Source organism: Meles meles, chromosome 12 (assembly GCF_922984935.1).
Source record: "Meles meles chromosome 12, mMelMel3.1 paternal haplotype, whole genome shotgun sequence".
NCBI classification, from domain to species: Eukaryota; Metazoa; Chordata; class Mammalia; order Carnivora; family Mustelidae; genus Meles; species Meles meles.
This window is the reverse complement of record NC_060077.1, coordinates 60,054,869-60,076,464: the sequence shown is the minus strand read 5'-3', so window position 1 is coordinate 60,076,464 and position 21,596 is coordinate 60,054,869. Positions and strand designations below refer to the sequence as shown.

Here is a 21,596-nt window from a genome sequence, read left to right as displayed (position 1 = left end):
CAGATAGAAGAGGATATATACTATATGGCCATTTACATAGCATGTCAGAACATGTAAAACTAAGCAATAATGACAGAAATCACATGAATGGCTATCTGGGGTGGAGAAGAGAAGAAGGAACTGACTGTAAAAGATCTCAAAAGAACTTTTTAAAGTGACCTTACATTTGCCAAAACTCACTGAAATATACACTTAAACTACACACATATTTTTTAAAAATGCATACATGTTATTGTATGCAAATTGCACCTCCATATATTTTCAAATAAACAAATAAGCTTGAGGAGGGAATGAATCGCAGCAGAGTAGAAAATAAAACTATAGATTCTTTCTAGGAATGAGGTTATGTTGTAGTGTACAGAGAAGGTAGTCGCTGGAAGGAAATATGTGGTCTGAGGAGTATTTCTCAAGATGAAAGAGAAATGACTATATTTAATGTCAACTGGAAACCAGTTATTTGAAACCAGGGTGAAAATCCAGAGGTAAAAGAACATAAAGGCTACATGTGCTTAGTTGCCAGTGTCTGAGCCATATGGAATTTTGTTCTACATTTCCCCACTTCAATAAAAACGAATTTTGTAAAGGGAAAAAAAAAAAAAAGTGAAGAAAATGCTTTGGCAAGTACCAGCAGAAAAAAGTAGACTGAAATATCCAACAGAAGAAACCCAGCAAACTCAAGGAAAGAAGAACACATTATTCCCACATACCTGTATATTAATAGTAAATATAATAATGGAGTTTCTAGCAATTTGAGCAAATCTATATTAATGCTAACCTTGTAATAACACCCTGAATCTCTTGCTAGAAAGCAGAAGGCTGCTGAAGCCAAAACAACATGCTCTAATATTTCAGGTGTTCTCCAAGCCTTGCAACTGAAATAAAACGGATCACTTAGGACAATAATGGCAACTCAGGACCATTAATAGATGAATTCAAACTAATGGTAATAGCTTTTCAAAGCCATCAAGCATACGTAAGGATATCCATACCATCTATGTGGTAAAAAGCCTTGTGAGAAGATCATCTGCAAGTATGGGGAGTAACAAATGTTCTCCCAGTACAAAAAACAGTATTTGAAGGGAATGAAAACTCTACTTCAGAGATTAGAACAGCCAAAGAATTCTAGTGAAATTGAAATTACTGCTTCTCTCAGGTGGCATATCAAATTCAGATTAAGGCATGCACTTGGAAATAGTCATACCCTGTATCCTAGCCCCCAAAATATCATTGTTGTCATTTCTATATGTAATTCTATGATTTAGTAAGGCAATTTTTTTAACCTCAGTCTTTTTATAAAAGCCTCTACAAACATTATTTTAAGGCCTGGACATGAAATACAATTTGAAACACTTCACATAGCTATTTTTAATTAAAAATAAAGAAAGAAGGAAAATACCTACTATTTCCAAACATGGAATTTAATGACAAAAACCAGTACCATTTTAATCAACTTTTAGGTATGACTGTTCCTTAAATTTGAGTTTTATAATTTATATTAATATATTCTACTGTAGACATCTTCATTTATTAAGTAATTTAAGACCACCAAACTAGATGTGTATATTGCCAAAAAAAAATACTCCAAGAGATATGCTTCATACACATCATTAATAAACTGGCATAGTACAACCAAACAGCTATGAACTATTATTCTCAAAATTCCAAATCCCTTATTTTGAATCCTGAAAGCATTGGTAGCTAGCAAAACGACAATAGCTATTCTTGTGACATATTCTTGTGACAGTAAAATGAATGCTCACTTCTATTCGGATCTACAACAAAACCAAAAGTAATTGCTATGACACTCATTACAACATCTCAACCTCCATCGACAGCAGAGTTAAGTTTCTGTATTTTCCCTTTTGATAGAGGGCGGCTGCAAATACATGCACCTAATAATTTGGGAAATTAAATAAACAAGAAAATGTAAATTGGGAAGTGGTCTGTTCTGGTCTTTCTTACTTTTTTTCCACTTTCTTTTTTTGGGGCCACAGAATAAATTTTTCTAAGTATCTCTGCTTCCATAAGATCAATGATACATGACATCAAAACACAGTAATTTCTATTTTCAAAAAGAGTTGTCTCTTTTATACAATAATACATTTCATACAAGATTTTATCTTACCTGGCCAATTCTTTAATTAAATTTGCAATGCGTCTTTTGTCTTCAAGACACAAATCCTTCAATGACGCACTCTTTAGTCCTCCCCTGCAGAAATTCTAATACAAAACAAAAAAACCTTTTGGTTAACTTTTGCTAAAAGCAATTTTTAAGACTTTTTGAAAAATCTCTTAAAATTAGCACAGGAGGTAAAATTTCTCAGTATCTTTTCTCTGGTGGTCTTTTTTTTTTTTTTTTTTAAAGATTTTATTTATTTATTTGAGAACGAGAGACAATGATAGCGAGATAGAGCACAAGCGGGGAGGACAGGGAAAAGCAGACTCCTGTTGAGCAGGGAGCCTGATACAGGGCTCGACTGCAGGACCCTGGGATCATGACCTGAGCCAAACATAGATGCTTAACTGACTGAACAACCCATGCGTCCTGGTACACGCTTTACATTTCATTCAAACCTATTATGAATTCAAAACAGGCTAAGGAACTCTCTTGTCCAGAAGGGAACATTATAAAATTTACACAGAGAAATTTATATAGAGAAGATCACAAAAGGCTTAAATATTAGGGATTTTTAAGGAAACAAATTTCCCCTGGTGAATGTCACAAAACAAACACTTAATGGAAGATACTGAGAACTTTTCCTACACTACAGTCCACACGCTGCTTAAAAGTACACTAAGGTTGACAGCAAAGTCACCAGTTTCTAAGTTCTCAATATATCCTAAAGTTCATTCCAACGGGTACTAGACCAAAGAGTAATAACAATAGCTAACACATATCTCATGTTTACTGCATGAGAGGAACATTATAAGTACTTTACATTTACTAATCCAGCTCATTTGCACAACAGTGCTATGAATTAGGTATTATTTCTATTTATGGTGAGGGGACACCTTGCCTTGGATAACATTTAAAGCAGCAGAACCAACACCTGAGCACACATCCAGACTATGTGCTCTCAACCACTGAACTATTTCTTGTGCTCTAAAAAGTTCTCCCAGTACTTGAACTTCATTAAGAGGATCTTTAAAGCACTGAAACTAAGTGAGTCACAGGGAAACTAGAGGTAACATGTAAACAGAAGGAACCCTAGGCATTTGTACAAGTAGGTTAGTCCAATTTCTTCACGTTGCCAAGAACAATCCAAGACTTCTAAAAGTCCTGAAAATACTGATAGCCATAGATGGGAAAGATAGGGGAGAAAAAGGGCGATATGAAAAAGGAGAGGGTAAGAAAATGAGTTTGGCTGTGGATATGGTCAACTTAAGATGCTAGGATGAAAGTCATATGGAAATGTTAGGCAGGAAGTTGGAAATGTGGGTCTGGCTCTTAAGTCAGAGAAAAACATAGATATAATCCATAATACCGTAGGGCTTATGGTATTATGGATGATATTTAGATTTTTATTATTTTCTTTATACTTCTCTATGTTTTAGTTTTTTTCCTTAACATTAAAAAATATCAGTTTTTAAAAATCATCTATGAATCCAAGATAATAAAGGATGAAAGAGAACCAGAAGGTTCTCAGAAAAGAGTATGGGGTTAACGATGCTAATGATCAAAAAAGTTACACAGAATGTGGAAAGAAGCCACAATATCTGGCAATGGGAAAAGTTGCTGAAAACACATGAGAAGGCATCTTAGTGATGCCGTGAGTAAAAGAACAAAAAAGAGAAACCCTTACACATGGGCAAGGATATCAGCAGCATTGTGTTTAACAGAACAGCCAAATTTCAATACAATTTGTATTGAAAATACACGTTTGTCAATTAGAGAATAAACTGTAGCATATTTAGACAATGGAATTCTGTAGGTACTGGTTGTTAAACTACTTATTGACTTTCATCTTCAAACCCACCCTTCTGAGACCTCCTTTGTGGTGCTGCGCCTCAGACTCTAGAAACCCCATATCTCCTTTGCCAGATGGCTTTCTGTTAAAACCCGTCAATAGGAAGAACTAGAGGGAGAACAGAGGTTGCTGGAAAAAGTAGAAAAGACACAGTCCTTCCTATTTACATCTCATTCCCACTAGTGTCACCTCTGCCAGAGTATGTCCTGGCAAAGACAGCAGATTTCAGTTTGCCATTTTCCCAGCCCTGGCAGAACCAGCCTTTAGCATGTCTTCTCCCGGACAGCAATATCAGTTAGGCTGGGTCCCCATCATCAGAAGTTCATGTTCCAGCTCTAACGGGGCCCTCCCCCAAGCTTCTAAGTTTTAATAAATCCAACTTGCTCTGGCTGTTTTCTAAGCTCTAGAGATGGGAATTATTTCTTGCAGTTACTACCTACATGATATGTTGGTGTTCTGTTTACCTTCTCAGTTCTCCAGCACCATTTTAGCAAGTCTTTATATGAAATACTCTCAGTGAAAAAAAAGTGACTAGACTCTGGCTGAAATATAAGTGAAAAGAAATAATGTATAATGGGGTATCTAGTAGCTCAGTCAGTTAAGTGCCTGACTCTTGGTTTGGGCTCAGGTCATGATCTCATGGGTCATGAGATGGCTCCATGTTAGGCTCCATGCTCAGCAGGGAGTCTGCTTGAAGATTCTCTCCCTTCGTTCCTCCCCCAACTCTCTCTCTTTCAAATGAATAAATAAATCTTTAAAAAAAGGAATGATATATAGCTATATACAACATAAGTAAATCTCATGAACATAACATTGAGCAAAAAAAGCAAATGATGCAATACACATAGTATGAGCTTATTTATGTAAAGGTTCAAATATACATAACACTGAACACTGAACATTGTTTAAAAAACAATTATGTGGGGCGCCTGGGTGGCTCAGTGGATTAAGCCGCTGCCTTCAGCTCAGGTCATGATCTCAGGGTCCTGGGATGGAGCCCCGCATCGGGCTCTCTGCTCTGCAGGGAGCCTGCTTCCTCCTCTCTCTCTGCCTGCCTCTCTGCCTACTTGTGACCTCTCTCTCTCTGTCAAATAAATAAATAAAATCTTTAAAAAAAACAAACAAACAAACAAAAAAAAAAAAACAATTATGTATTTAGACTATACAGGGAAAGGGTTGGTAAACTGTAGCTGCAAGCCAAATCTGGCTCACTGGCTATTTTTGTAAATAAGGGTTTATTAAAACACAGCCATGTACATTCATGTACACACTGACACATATATACATATATATGTGTATATATACATATACATATAGTTCTTCATACTACAGTGTCAGAATTGAGTAACTGAGACAGAGGCCACATGGCTCAGAAAGGTTAAATATTTATTACCTGGCCCTTTACAGAAAGTTTGCCTACCCTGACATAAAAAAAAAAAAACACACAGAAAAGAATGATAAACACAAAATTGAGGATAGGTATTAGGAAAGCAGATGACAGAATAAAGGAAGGTTACACCCTTCCTTCACTTGGCTTACAACGGCATCATTGCAATTCAATGGGGAGAAGAATGGTCTTCTCAATGAACAGTGCAGACCAATAGACTGTCCATATGGAAAAACTAACTGAACTAACTTAACACCATACCCATGCTAATTCCTGATGAATAATGGCTTTCACTGTGAGAAATAAAACAACGTGGCTTCTACGAGAGAGAGAACCTGTTGCAAAGAGTATAGTTGGCTAACAGCCTCACCTAACTACTGCCATTCCTTCAGATCCACTGCGGTGTTCACAACAGCGCCAGTGACTGGAAACCGCAGAGGTACTGGAACTGAGCCATTTCTGTTTGACAGGGCATCCTTAAGGAACAGTATTTGCGCTGGGGTTCCCCACTAGGCTGATAGACACTAGCCCTAATTGCAAGGCAGTATGAGGTGTGAGGATTTTCCTAGTGAATTTTTCTTCTTTCTTTGTTCTCTCACAGATGCCAGACCTGCAATAAAATCTAAGGCTCTCCTTGTCTCTTCCTGTTCACTTTATTTTCTATCCCACGTCAGCTCTTCCCCCACTAAATCTCTTCCATTTTAACTTTCATCTTAGTACCTACTTTACAGAAGACTTGAGCTGGCATAATTACCACTTTGAAAACCTTAATGAATTAAGAACCTAGCTACTGAACATCAATAGCTATAAAAATCACATATAGAAAAACTACAAGACTTATTTCTCTGAAGAAAAACACACACAACATCTGTCTAGTTTTGAGAAAAAAATGCATACACACACACACACACACACACACACACACACACCCTACACATACCATTTCTAGTTATGCAACAAAATAAATACACACATACATAGCCCCTACATTCCACTTCTGGGCAAATAGGAACCATGCTTACCCTGATGCCTACAACAACCAAAAACCTAACAAAGTATACGAAAAAGCAGTTCTTGAACACCGGACAACAGGCAGCACGGAGAGTGATCCCTGAAAGAGGCGAACCAAATAAGGTGAGCCATGCAATTATTCCAGTTAAACTGCCTCTAGAGTTTTCAGGGTACAATGTGGGGAAACCCAGATGGAGCCCAGCAATCTCGCCAAGTTGAGAAGATAAAGTTGGGAGTCATGGAGAGGATAGAATTGCACAAAAAGAGAGCTCCAGGGATCTGTAGAGGGTTCCCTGCACATCAGCCATTGAGTACTGATTAGTATTTGTCTATGAGGAAGCCTACCAAAAGCCAAAGAAAGAACAAATGAGAATGTGAGAATAATCTCTGTCGCTAATACAATGCCAGCAATAGTCCACATTCCCACCAGCCAGAGAGGAAAATTTCATAATTCAAGGGGCATCAGGAAGAGTACTCCACAGGTCACTGCCTATACTGGGCAAAATTAGCCCTATATTAAAAGCTGTTCTAGTGTCACCTTTAACAGCTTAAACCTGATGTCTGAGTGGCTCAGTTGGTCTCAGTCTCGAAGAGACTGCCTTTGGCTCAGGTCATGATTCCAGAGTCCCAGGATTGAGTCCATCATGGGGCTTCCTGATCAGTACGGAGTCTGCTTCTCCCTCTGAGTCTCTCCCGTCTCATGCTCTCTCTCTCAAATAAATAAATAAAAATCCTTAAAAAAAAAAAAAAAGCTTACACCCAAACTTCAAAAAGATCAAACTACTCTCAAATAACTCCTCTTAGTCCCAGGAAAAAAAACCCTCAAGATCAATTATAAAAAACACAATATATCCAGAACTCAAAAAAAAAAAAAATGTATGATTCATACTGTCTGGGGACATCCAATAAAAAACAACCAGGCAGGTAAAGAAGCAGATAAATACAATATATAAATAGAAAAATTACTCAATTGAAATCTCTCCATAAATAACTCAGATGATGGGATTATAAACAAGAACATTAAAATAGTCATTTACATTCCATATGTTCAAGAAAGTAGAAGACCCAGCATGTTAAGTAGAGACATGAAATATATAAATAAAACAAAAGACCCAAATTGAACAGGTAGAGATAAAAACATTTTCTTATATAAAAAATACACTGGATGAGATTAGTGGCAGAAGACGACTAATAAATTTGAAACAAAGCAATATAAACCATCTATACATAAACACAGAAAATAAAAACAAAAAATTGAATAAAAAATGAGCAAAAAGCTACAGAGTAACCTCAAGTGGCCTAACTGGAGGCCTCAAAAAATATCTCAACATATAATGGCCAAAAAGTTTCCCAATTTTATGGAAACTATAAACTCTCAAATCCAAAAGATTCAACAAACTCCAATCAAAAGACACACTTAGAATTAGTTCAAGGCATACTATAATCAAATTGCTTGAAACTAGGAATGAAAGGAAAATCCTAAAAGCAGTTTAAACTCACATAGTAAATATAAAAGAATAAAAGTAAGAATGACAGCAGATTTCTCAAAAACAGTGAAACCAGGCAACAGCGCAATGACATCATTAAAGCACTAAAGGAAAAAAAAAAACTATCAACTCAAAATTCTATAACCAGTAAAAACAAAAACAAAAGTGAAACAAAGACTTCTTCAGGCATACAAAAGTCAAAATATCCATTCCTAGTGTACCTGAACTATCATAACGTTAAAGGAAGTACTTTAAGCAGATGGAGCATACCAATGATATTAAATGGAAAACAACAAAAATGGTAACTACACGGGTAAATTTAAACGCCTTTTGTTGAAGAGCACCTATGCTCTGACTCTTGGTTTCAGCTCAGCTCGTGATCTCAAGAGTCATGGTATCACATCCCACATCAGGCTTTGCGCTCAGCACAGAGTCTGCTTGAGATTCTTTCTCCTTCTCCCACTCATGCTCCCTCTCTCTAAAATAAATAAATCTTAAAAAAAAAAAATCATTTTAATTATTTGAACCTCTTTAAAACACAACTGAAATAAATGGAATCCAAATTAAAAAGGAAGATATAAAACTATATTCACAGATGGCATAATCATATATGTATAAAAAATTATAAGAAATTCAGCAGGGCGGGGCACCTGGGTGGCTCAGTGGGTTAAAGCCTCTGCCTTTGGCTCAGGTCATGATCTCAGGGTCCTGGGATCGAGCCCCGCATCGGACTCTCTGCTCAGCAGGGAGCCTGTTTCCTCCTCTCTCTCTCTCTGCCTGCCTCTCTGCTTACTCTCTGCCAAATAAATAAAATCTTTAAAAAAATAAAATGTGCCAAAGAGTGCATCCAAAAATAAAATTAAAAAAAAAAGAAAGAAAAGAAAAGAAATTCCCTGGAGCACCTGGGTGGCTCAGCTGGTTAAGTGTCTACCTTCCGCTCAGGTCATGATCCCAGGCTCCTGAGATCAAGCCCTGCATTGGGCTCCCTGCTCAGTGGGGAGTCTGCTTCTCTTCCTCATTCCTGCTCATGCTCCCTCTCACTCTCTCTCAAATAAATAAATAAAATATTTTTAAAAAGAAAGAAAGAAAATCGCCAAAAACTATTAGATTCAAATTAGTAAGTGAACTTAGAAAGGTTCCAGGATACAAAACCAATAGACAAAATCAACTGTATTTCCATACACTAGCAATAAATCACACAGAAATAAAATGAAGAAAACAATTCCATTAATAATAGCATTAATAAGTATAAAATACCTAATCTTTAGAAACAAATTAACAAAAAGAGTACAGGATATATACACCTCAAACTACAAAACATTACTGAAAGAAATTAAAGAAGATCTATGTAAATGAAAAGCTATCTCATATACCATATTCAAGGGCTGGAAGAATTGATATTATTAAAGTACTCTCCAAATTTATTTGAAGATTTACTACAATTGCTATCAAAATTCAGGTTGACCCAAGTGCAGAAATTGCCAAGGTGATTCTCTATGGAAATTCAAGGGATGCAGAATAGTCAAAATCTTAAAAAAGAAAATCAAACTTGGAGGACTTACATTTCTTGGTTCCAAAAAATAATTCCAAATGGTAATGAACTTGGGATTGGCATAAAAATAGAAATTTTAATCAATGGAACAGAATTGAGAGTCCACAAATAAACATTTACATGTACATGGTTAAGGGATTTTTAACAAAGGAAGAACAATCAAAGGGAAAGGAATAATCTTAACAAATGATGGTGGGACAAGTGGATATCCACAGGTGACAGAATGAATATGAGTCACCACATAACAAAAATTAAATCAAAATGGATCAAAGACTAAATGTAATACCTAAAACTATAAAACTGTTGGAAGAAAATATTACTGTATGAATTTGAGTCACCACATAACAAAAATTAAATCAAAATGGATCAAAGACTAAATGTAATACCTAAAACTATACAACTCTTAGAAGAAAATATTAGTGTAAATCTTTAAGAACTTGAATTAGGCAATGATTTTTTAAATATGACAGCACAGCACAGGTAACAACTGAAAAAAACTGATAAACTGGACTTTGAAATTAAAACTCTCATGCTTCTAAGGACACTAATAAGAAAGTGAAAGACAATGCACTGAATGAGAGAAACTCTGCAAATCATATATAAGGGACCTGAAGATGAAATGTGTAAAGAACTTTTAACTTTATCAGTAAGAAAACAAATCACTCAACTGAAAAGCATCTGAATTGATGTTTCTCTAAAGAACAAATATAAATGCCCAAGAAGCACATAAAGAAATGATTATTATTAGTCATTAGGGAAATATAAATCAAAACCACAGTGAGATACCATTTCATACTGACTAGGATGGTTATAATGAAAAGAGTGGCTATAAAGTGTAGGCAAGAATGTGGAGAAACTGGAATCCTCATTCATAATACTGTTGGTAATATGTAAATTGGTATAGCCATTTTGGCAGTTCATCAAAAGGTTAAACAGAATTACTACATGACCCAGCAATTCTACTTCTAGGCAAATACCCAACAGAACTGAAAACATATATCCACACAAAAACTTGTATGTGAAAGTTCATAGCAACATTATTCATGTAGCCAAAAAGCCTAATAACCCAGAGTCCTTCAACTGGTAAATGGATAAATATATACTCAGTCATAAAAAGTAGTGATGTAATAATACATGATATCACATAAACCTTAAAATCATTATGCTAAATGAAAGAAGCAAGCCACAAAAGGCCACATATTACAGGATTCCAATTTCATGAAATGCCCAGAATAGAACAATCTATAGAGACTAAAAAGTAGATTAGCGGTTGCTAGGGGCTGAGATGAATAGAAAATGTCAAGTGACTGCTAATGCATATGGAGTTTCTTTCTAGAGTCATGAAAATGTTCTGGAATTAGATTGTGGTGATGGATCCACAATTCTGTGAATATACAAAAAAAATGAATATACATTTTAAAAGGGTAAGTTTTTTGATATACGAATTATAAGTAAATCTGAAAAAAAAGTGTTGAAGCAAAAGTAATAATGTATTGGGAATTTACTTATAGAAGTAAAACGTATGACAATATCACAAAAGTCAAGACACAAACTGCTGAAAGGTCCTCAAAATCACAGTTAAAGTGGAAAATATAAGTTAAAATAGACTGTGATAAGTTAAAGATGTATACTATAATTCTCAATGCCAGTGAAAATAGCCCAACAAAGAATTATAGTTAATGACCCAATAGAATCATAAAAAAATATGGACTTAATCCAAAAAAGGCCATATATATTATATTGTTCAATATAAAATGCACAAATCATTTTATGAAAAAACACTTGCAATTTTGATAAGATCTTGCAAATTCAACTACTATTTACATCCCCAAGGGGATGTAAGTGGGTACAATGGAAATCCAAGTAACAAAGCAGGCCTTCCGGGTAAATCACAGTTAAATCCCATAGACTACTAAAAATAACAATCAGTAACAAACTAGATATTGGAAATGTCCTCAAGAACATAAGGAAAAACATTCTCTACAGTGTTAAATAGTAAATACTTTGGCTTTGTGGACCAACAGCACTATGGTAACAACTCTACCATTAGAACAGAAAAGCACCAATAATATTAAAAGAATAGGCAAGACTATGTTGCAATAAAACTTTTTTCGTGGATGGAACTAGAGCGTATCATGCTTAGTGAAATAAGTCAATCGGAGAAAGACAACTATCATATGATCTCCCTGATATGAGGACATGGAGAAGCAAAATGGGGGGGTAGGGGGATAGGAGAAGAATAAATGAAACAAGATGGCATTGGGAGGGAGACAAACCATAAATGACTCTTAATCTCACAAAACAAACTGGGGGTTGCTGGGGGGAGGTGGGATTGGGAGAGGGGGAGGGGGCTATGGACATTGGGGAGGGTAAGTGCTATCGTGAGTGCTGTGAAGTGTGTAAACCTGGCGATTCACAGACTTGTACCCCTGGGGATAAAAATACATTATATGTTTATTAAAAAAAAAAAAAATTTGGAAGGGGAGGCGAACCATAAGAGACTATGGACTCTGAAAAACAACCTGAGGGTTTTGAAGGGTCAGGGGTGGGAGGTTGGGGGAACAGGTGGTGGGTAATGGGGAGGGCACGTTTTGCATGGAGCACTGGGTGTTGTGCAAAAAGAATGAATACTGTTACGCTGAAAAATAAATAAAATGGGAAAAAAAAAATAGGCAACAAAGAAACTGGGCCTATAGATCATAGATTGTCAAACCCTAACTTAACCTTAACAAAAAGTAAAGTAAAATCAACCTATCAGATAAGGACATGTAGCAAAGGAATGTATAGATACTAATACAAAGGCAAAGATGAAGGAGAAATCAATGACTGGGCTATAAAGGGTCTTTATAAAATTTCTGAAGTGAAGGAAATAATAATAATGCAGGGGAATTTTAACAAAGTTTCTTTCTTATATAGAGAGGTTTATCCATCATCATCTAACAAATCCACAAGAACAAAAATCATAAAGCGCACTTAATAAAAGAAGAAACGGTGGTCAATTTGATTTACTAACTTGACAGAGATCACGATGTGGGTCTTTTGGGACAAACTAAGGTAATAAATTTTTCTTAACTAAGGCTTAAGGCAACCCTAGACATTTTAGAGCAAAACCTCTGAGTAATCTACATATTTTATATTCATACCATGTAAAGTATCCCAGAATTCTCTGTACCTTTTAAGATCACTTGTAGATTATCTACAAGTGCCTCTTCTACCCTTTTCTACCAGTAACTGGACAGCTAGAAAAATCACTTATTGGTCTGCATTTATAAAGACTGGAGATCAAAGAAAAAAAGGGAAATTACTGACCTCTTCTACCCTTTTCTACCAGTAACTGGACAGCTAGAAAAATCACTTATTGGTCTGCATTTATAAAGACTGGAGATCAAAGAAAAAAAGGGAAATTACTGACCTGCTCGTCTACTGAATCTCCTGCACCTTTTAAAGACTCCATGGAGATTGAAGCAGCAGTAACCCTGGAAGTTGTAAGTTTAACATCAGCTTTTGGACTTAACTTGTGTCTTGATCTGGTGTTTCCTTCTGCAGAAATTCCTAAGGATTTTCATCAAACAAAATATCAAAATGATACTTTATTCTCTTAAACTCATCCCCCATGAAGCTCTTCTCTGATATACCTCTTTATGGGACCTGACAGGGAAAACTCTCACTTTATAAAACTCATTTTAAAACTCTTAGTAAATAATGAATCATGAAAAGATTATGTTCTGAATACATTTAAGATTCAATTGAAATATTTTTAAAATGATAATGAAAATTCATAAGTCACATTAAAACTGATAAATTACAACATATAATATATACCTTAATATAGGGGAAATTAAAAATCTGATTTCTCACATAATTAGGGTACCTTCAATGGCTCAGTTTTACTATTGGTTTAGTAACAATCAGTAAGATTTAAAAGAGTCTATCACATAAACCTTGTATCAAGAAGTTCTCACATTTTTCTTTGAATTTAGGCTATTATTTGTAATATAAAAAATAGGATCTCTTGCTCTTTAATAGATAAAGTGTTCTACAAATTAATCAAAAGCTCACTTGCCCAACCAGCCCCTAAAATCCTAAAATAAGGCAGTATTTCAAACCTTAGTAACGTCTAACCACATATTAAAAAAAAAAATTTAGTTTCCAATGGATTGTTCTGTATACAGTTATATCTACAAAGTGGTCCTACTGTTTTATTTTCTCCTAACACTTAAGAAGCAAAGGAAGCTTACCAAGTTAATACAGAAAATCATACCTGGAACATATACTACTGATTGTTCTTCATCAGAAACTATGAAGAAGGACATGAAGGAAAATACTAGAAAAGATCATCCAAACGCTGCCTCTATTCTGTACTTTCCTAATTTCTTTTGACCTGGGAATTTATAACAAGCTTTAAAAACAAAACTAGAAAGGAATGCAAGTGAAATAAATGAAACAAAATTAGTAATCTTTTAAAATTCATCTTTATATAATCATAACTATGTTTTACAAAATTTTTGAAAGTCCTGTTCCATAAAACTTTCATCCATGCCTATTCCCAAATTAGATATAAATTCTGTTAAGTTCCTTTCATTTCCTCTCCTTTTGTAAACAGGGAGTTAAATGCTCCAGTTTGTTTATTATTGGAGAACTGGTGAGTTATTTTAGCCATGAATAATTTCAAAATGAGCTTTAGCTTTGAAGAACAAATCCTCTTTGAGGGCAAGTCAATCAGGCAAACACAAAGATTTTATTCTTCTGCAGTGCATTCATGAAATATCCCAAGAAGCCCTACTATTTAACAAGTGGAAGAAATATAATTTTTTTTTTTAAAGAGGGAAGAGGGAGAGAGAGAGAATCTGAAGCAAGCTCCCTGTCCATCGTGGAGCCCAAAGTGTGACTTGATCTCACAACCCTGAGGTTATGATCTGAGATGAAATTAAGAGTAGGAGGCTTAACGGGCAGATCCACTCAAGCCCCCCAACAGGTAGAAGAAATATAAGACAAAAAGAGCTATTTTGAATTTCAATAAGAGAAATTTAGAAACGCTAAGATCATACCCCTGCTATAGAAGAACCAATATAAGAAAGTTTTCCTTTCAGAAAAAAAATTTTATTCAGAACTCTATCTAAATCCAGATACGTCCACAATTTGATAACATTCTACTACATTTCGAGGAAGTAAGTGTCTAAACAAATTTTTCCAAATGACTTAGAAAATTCCAGTTTTCTGTTCTTTTATAAAACGCTTTCTTTTCCAAATTTTCTAGACAAATTTATTAAAAATTCCCTTCCAGGTAAAGGCTAGAGTAAAAACAGATTTAATAACATGTTCCAAAAGTCAATATATTTCAGTTCAGGACCAACCATAGCTATGGAATCTTTACAAAGAATGCTGATTATAAACACCTAGAATCCATCTAAGAATTTAGGAATACAAAAATGGTGTTACTGTCTGGGTCACCAGGTGATTTCGAATAGCCCTCTGCAGCAGTACACATACTATCACAGATTCAGGATTTTGGCTGTTAAGTAGTACTCCTAAACTTTAAATACCCTCAGACATCAGGCATGGAGTTTAGAAAGTTTTAAGGGGCACAAAAGACAAACAAACAAACAAACAAAAATTAGACCCCACTAGTCCAAGGAAAATGATAGTGGGTAACACTGGAGCAGAGAGAATTTATAAATTCACTGGCATGCAATCTAAAAAAAAAAAAAACATACAAAATGAAATTGTGCAGGCTCTTTAACAGCAAACATCAAGCTATTTTTTATATCCCTTGGGACTAGCAAATATAGTAGGTGCTCAATAAATATTTAAATATTTACTGTTGGAGATATAGACATGGGAAAAGTTACCCAAGGGAAAAAAAATTCAAGATGATTCAGGAAAATCTCCATTTGGCAGCGTCCTCGATTAGAGGATACAGCAGTGATGAATTTGCAGAATATTCTCCAAAGTTGACTTATGGAAAGACTAACATAACTGAATCCTGGGAAACATAGTACACTTGCCTAGAATAGTCAAAAAGAAGACTGCTCACAGCTGGAACAGCTGGAACAGACCAGCCACTGAGAACCCAACTCAGCTTTAGCACCTAGATTTGGAAGCTCATCAAGTATTTTATTTTTTAAAAGATTTATTTTTTATTTGAGAGAGAGAGGGATGGGGGAGCAGGGATGAGGTACAGGGGTAAAGGGAGAGACAGTCCAAGCTGACTCCACATTGAGTACAGAGCCCTACGTGGGACTCCATTTTAGGACCCTGAGAAAACAACCTGAGCTGAAATCAAGAGTCAGATGCTTAACTGACTACACCACCCAGGTGCCCCAAGAAACTCATCAAGTATTTTATACTTTCTGCTCTCAAACCTGATACTACTTTGCCACTTATCTAAGAGAAAAAAACTGTAGAGATCTTTCTTAAGCTTTATTTGCAGATGACATAGTATCACATATAGAAAATGCTAAAGACTTTACCAAAAAACCACTGGAATAAACGAATTCAGCCAAACTGCAAGATACAAAATCAATATACAAAAATCTGTTGTGTTTCCATACATGAATAACAGAATGGGAAATTAAGAAAACAATCCCATTTACAACTGCATCAAAAAAGAATACCTAGAAATAAATTTAACCACGAAGGTGAAAGACCTATACATTGAAAACTTTAAGACACTGATGAAAGAAACTGAAGACACAAATAGAAAGATATCCCATGCTTATAAACTGGAATAATTAATATTGTTAAAATGTCTATACTGCCCAAAGCAATCTACAGATTCAGTGCAACCTCTATCAAAATTCCAAAGCAATTTTTTTTTTAAATAAAGATTTTATTTACTTATTTGACAGAGAGAGAGAAAGAGAGATATCACAAGTAGGCAGAGAAGAGGCAGGCAGAGAGAGGTGGGGGTTGGGGAAGCAGGCTCCCTGCTGAGCCTGATGTGGGGCTCGATCCCAGGACCCTGAGATCAGGACCTGAGCCAAAGGCAGAAGCTTAACCCACTGAGCCACCCAGGTGCCCCCCAAAGCAATCTTTCACAGAAATAGAACACTGCTAAAATTTGTACGGAACCACAAAAGAACCCAAATAGCCAAGGCAATCTTAAGAATAAGGTAAAGCATCACACTTCCTAATTTCTAACCATATGGTACTGGCATAAAAGAAAACACAAAGATCCCCATGATGGCTACCATTTTCCTGCTTTTTCTTCATATCACCAATAATCACTGGACACACAACACATTTTACTTATTCACAGCCTCATCTCATCTCACTAAAATGTAAGCACCAGGTGGGTGAGGATTTTCCACCGGTTTTGTTCAATGTTTGTTATCGACTAACGTCAAAAAATGACAGGCTCATAGTCGACCATCTTTGAAAGAATGAAAGTGATATTTAATTTTATGAGGTACTGTCCAGCAACTCTTTGGTGTTGTCTCTCTTTATCTTTCTGGGGTTCACAACCCAATACCCCAAGATGAGCCACTTTGGAATGTGGATTGTTTTGAGCTGAAAACAATCAAGGCCCAAAAGACTCAAGAAGTAACTCTGACCTCCCCACGAATTGCCTACTAGAATTTGGATAGAGGGCCTGCTCCCAAGAAGGGAGATATCACCATAACTAACTACAGTATAATAGAAACAAGAGGTGGTAGGGAGGAATTTAGCAAAGTCTATTTGTTAAAATTTGTCTCTATGTCCCATTGTTTCCACATGGCCAAGAAAACATTTGTTTACCAAACATTTATTCCTTTTCATCTTCCTATGAATTGGCTTTCCTCTCCTTGAAAAGTCCCAGACCCCTACTCCCGTCTCCTTAGTTCAGAATGACAAGCATAACTCATTTTGCTTCTCTTTGGAATCTCTCACATATATGTGGATTCCCCATATGTACCTACTTAAGTTTGATTTTTCTCCTCTTAATCTGTCTCATGTCATTTTAATTCTTAGACCAGTCAGAAGTTCCTTAAAGGGTAGAGGAACATTTCAATACACGAGGGCAAAACTCATGAGCTACATTCATGCTAAGAATCTTTTCAAATATAAAAATGCTAAATAAATGACCTTAACAAGAGTTTTAAAAGATAAGTCTAAAAATATTCAAATTGCCTCCATCCAACCCATCCTTTCTAATCATTTGTAATCTATCTTCATCTCACTACCTGAAAAACCCAAATATTTACTTTCTTCAAATACAAAGTTTAAAAAATATACAAACATATTTTACGGCAAAGTCAAAGAGACATAATATATACCAAATGTATATTGGACCTCTCATTGGGTTCTTGGTGCCCCCTCAGTTCTACTTTGGTATTTTTGGAAGTTCTTCACTAAGACAAGTACAAGCAAATTATAAACATCCTTGCTGCTGGTACCAATCTCCAAATCCCCAGAATTAAAGCAGTAATTAGAAACCCAAAGTAGAAGCAATAGAGAGGAAGAATCATATCTACTCCATATCATGAAGAGCTGAAGAAAATAAAAAACTTAACACTGCACACTCTAACCTTCTGAGTTTCAATCACTTACCAGCAACACATGTATATGTAATCATTACTGACCTGAGTAACCTTCCTGGCTAGTATACTATTTTAACATCAACATAAAGATTCTATTTTTAATTGAATATTCAATGGCATGGATTATAGCTGTATGATGTTTTGACCAAGTCCCTTATAATTCATATTTGTTAATATCAATTTAAAAATACTGTTAATGTTAATTAGCTGGGGTGTATTTACCCAATCAAATACAGATACTGCAGAAACACTAATTTCTTTTCATATTACCAGGAGCTACAATGAAGTAAGAAAGCAGTTTATGGCTGAAGGGGCATATTTTACTTGAAGATTTAACCATAAAATGACAACATGGCATACTCATTTGTTTACATATAAGGTATAAAAATATACCTTGTGCAAAAAAGCACTGCTGAATCATACTGTGCAGGCAATGCATAACTCATTAAGACAACAGTATAAAAGATGATGTTTAGTCACAGATGATCTGTCCTCACATGACAGAAACATCTAGGACTGGGAAATAACGCTATCACATTTCTCGAATTGCTTAGGCAAAGCACTGAAAATCTGTCTTTCAATAGTGTGAAAGGAATACCTGATTCTACGCACATACTTTCTGGTCTTTTACTATTGAAAGTTCTATATAAAGGCTATGGGGTGGTCTAGGAAGTCATCCATGTAACAGAAAAAGAGATCCAGATCCAGAGACACATGATTAAACCCAATGATTCATAACTATCCTTATGCTTTTTTAGAAAAGATCCAATAGCAAATTTACATTTGACCTTGCTTTTGTGTCCTACGGACATTTCAAATGAAAATACCTGAGGCTGGATGATAATTGGTCATTATGTGGAGTAGGTGGGGAAATAGGTAATACTAGTAACCTTGCAATTTATTTCAAATCGGAATTTCTATCAATGTAATCACCACCATTTTCCCCATATAATTTCAACTCCTCACTTTCAATGGGAAGATGAGTATTTCACATTAATTTTCAAAGTAAGGGAGAATGTAAGAGAAAAGGGAGGATGTAGAACTTCTATGCAAAATGAGAAATAACATGACCATATGAATAAGTGAGCATACAGGGCTGCTTCGACCAAGTGCACAGGTTCAGTTTATTTACCTATTAACTTAATCTATGCCACAGTAATACACTGCCTCCTCCCCATTTATACCTATCAGAACAATTCCACTGGTCATAGATAAAGTTAAGGAGTAATAACCAAACCACATAGGTGGTGGTTATGAAAATGATTACACTACAAAAGCACTTTATAAGCTGATAACCTTCAAATATTTCCTAACATAAAATTCTATCATTGCAAGCACAGGATTTCATGAGAAGACTCATCCCAATTTCCTAACTTCCTAATTCAGCCCCCAATTCCCAAGGCACATACTATACTCTCTTTGCGTCCTTCCTGATATATAAGGAAAAAGATATTTAATGTGCACAGTGCACTAGTGTTTTCATCCAGTCTATGTACATGATTTTTACTTGACCATCACCCACCTATCAGAGACAAATGGTAATTATGTTTAGAAAGTGCCTAATACTAAACATTGAAGAGCAAGGAATGCAAAAATATCCCTCCCTCCACACGACACTGTAATCCTAGTACTGTAACTCAATAAGGAAAACGGAGAATACAATTTTGTAAGTTTCCCTAGGAGCTAAGTAGTGTGTGCAGAGAATGATTCTGCCAAAGTTAACAGCAATGCCTCAAATAATGCTATCATCAATCCTAGCAAACAGACGAGACTTGCTCTGCACGCACGGAGTACACGGATTGCCCTCCTTCACGTAACACTCCTCTAACGAAAGTGATGTAACTTACCAGGAAAAGAGCAGGCTGGGACAGTCAACCTGGACCAGAGAACGAACCAGTTCTGTCACACATCTCAGCACAGTTACTGAACTGGGAACACCACCACAACGATAAAAAGCTCCACAGCTTCTCCACCCCCCAAAACAATTCCAGAACTTCAATCCTGCCAGTGGTGACCCACAGTCCACCTGTAAATCAACACTACTTCCAGCAGCAAGGATTTATAACGCTTTTTATTCCGTAACCAGCATCACCGGACCACGATCAGCCCCACACCTCTCCGAAAATCCCAGCATGAAAGTAAATCACAGACAGGCCTTCGAAGTCCGAAAAGGTCCTGACTCGCTCCTAACAACGCAGACCAAGGACAGTCCTAAACCGAGACAAAAAGGCTCCCTGTCCAGTCAACACCCTTCGCTCCGCAGAGACTTGGCCGGCCTGAGGTCACCACGGTCAGAGGGGCCCTCCCAGCCCCCCGCAGGGCCACGATTCTAGGCCATCTTTCCAAAGCTCACCGCCAAGGAGGGCCGGGAAACATCAGTGCTGAGTCCCCAAACCTAGTACTCCAGCCTAGAAACTGAATCAGGCTCTCTTCTGCTACCTAACACCCCAGCCAGGGAAAAGCCCGGCACCTACACCGCGGCCGGAAAGGACGGCCCCGCCCCCGGGGACAGCTTCGAGCTTCGCCCCCCGACTCAGAGTCTCACGCGACCGCCCGCTGCTCGCCGCACCCGGGAGGGCGCCGGCGCCCCCTGCCAGGCGGGCAAAGGATACAGTCCCGACTCCAGAACGCCGTCGCGCCCCGGCGGGAGGGGCCCGCCATGTCCGCCATCTTGAAACAACCGCCACTCCGGGCGTCGCGCCGGGGCCGCCCCGCCCCGGCCTTTAGGCCCAGTCCCCATTGGCCGCACCGCGTAGAGGCCCGCCCCCGCTTGCGAGGTCTCCCCCGGCGGGGCGGTAGGGTCCCAGCGGACGAGTCGCTGTGTCTCGGTGGCGTGGTGTGGAGCGACCGCCCGGGCAGAGGGAACAAGTGTGCCGCGGAACTACTACTCCCAGAGCAGCCCGGGCCTCCCATCTCCGCCCCGAAGCGCTCTCAGGCGCCAAGCACTACAATTCCCGGCATGCCGTGAAATTGATGGCCGAGCCTCTGGGGCGGCGTCCCGCCCTCCAGCCCGCCCCGCTCTCCCGCCGGGTCCCCGTCGCTGCGCCCGTCGCGCGCGGAGCGGGGACGCGAGCCATGGAGGAGACACCGCCTCCGGGCTGCAGCAAGCCGCACCTGGAAAAGCTGACCCTGGGGATCACCCGCATATTAGGTGAGCGGGGCGGGGAGCCGTGGAAAGAGACGGCGGAATGAGGGGATGTACACTAGACGCACGGAGGGGCGACGCGGCCGCTGTGTGCCAGTGGGCTTTGCTGCGGTGACTTCCGATGTTAAGGAGGAGAGGGCAGCCGGGTGCGTGACTAGGCCATAGGAGCGTTTGCGGGGAGTGCTCGGGCGCGGAGCTGGGAAGCTCAGAGGTCCCCTCCGCCCCCCACCAACCCAGTCCCACCCCAGGTCCCAGAAAGGACGAGCAAAGATGGGCAAAGGGGAGAAAGCAGGCACCTGACAGTGGGGACGTTAGGTTTCCCGAGAGGCATTCTTGGCCAGTGGAGTATCCTTGAAACGCAAACCTTTTCTGGTAGCAGAGAGCGGGGGAACGCTGCACGTAGCCTCCCAGGGCAACAATTCCCACGCGCCTCCGGGGTACCGCACCCCAAGTGGCCGGAAGGAGTTGAGGTTTGAGCCACTGAGTGGGTTAGTTTTTCCTTTACCGAACCATTAATTAGCACTCGC

At 37.9% G+C, this 21,596-nt stretch overlaps 2 protein-coding genes across 11 annotated transcripts in view; one reads left to right on the top strand and one right to left on the bottom strand.

The window, feature by feature from the left end:
• Nucleotides 1–20,837, bottom strand: part of KIAA1328 (KIAA1328 ortholog) — a 332,624-nt gene extending 311,787 nt beyond the window's left edge. For 2 of the 8 annotated variants that reach the window (XM_046024689.1, XM_046024690.1), the window contains exons 1-4: nt 20,537–20,837; nt 13,667–13,702; nt 12,818–12,957; nt 2,126–2,220 (exon numbers count right to left, since the gene is read on the bottom strand). In XM_046024689.1, the coding sequence (XP_045880645.1) occupies nt 2,126–2,220; nt 12,818–12,957; nt 13,667–13,702; nt 20,537–20,837 (572 nt within the window). Of the gene's footprint in view, nt 1–2,125; nt 2,221–12,817; nt 12,958–13,643; nt 13,787–20,277; nt 20,376–20,398; nt 20,501–20,536 lie in introns of those variants that run through there. The other 6 variants (XM_046024696.1, XM_046024692.1, XM_046024691.1 and 3 more) reach the window with 6 other exon arrangements.
• Nucleotides 20,838–20,897: 60 nt separating this feature from the next.
• Nucleotides 20,898–21,596, top strand: part of TPGS2 (tubulin polyglutamylase complex subunit 2) — a 68,161-nt gene continuing 67,462 nt past the window's right edge. For all 3 annotated transcript variants that reach the window (XM_046024697.1, XM_046024699.1, XM_046024698.1), the window contains exon 1: nt 20,898–21,075. In XM_046024697.1, coding sequence (XP_045880653.1) covers nt 20,898–21,075 — 178 coding nt within the window. The remainder of the gene's footprint in view (nt 21,076–21,596) is intronic.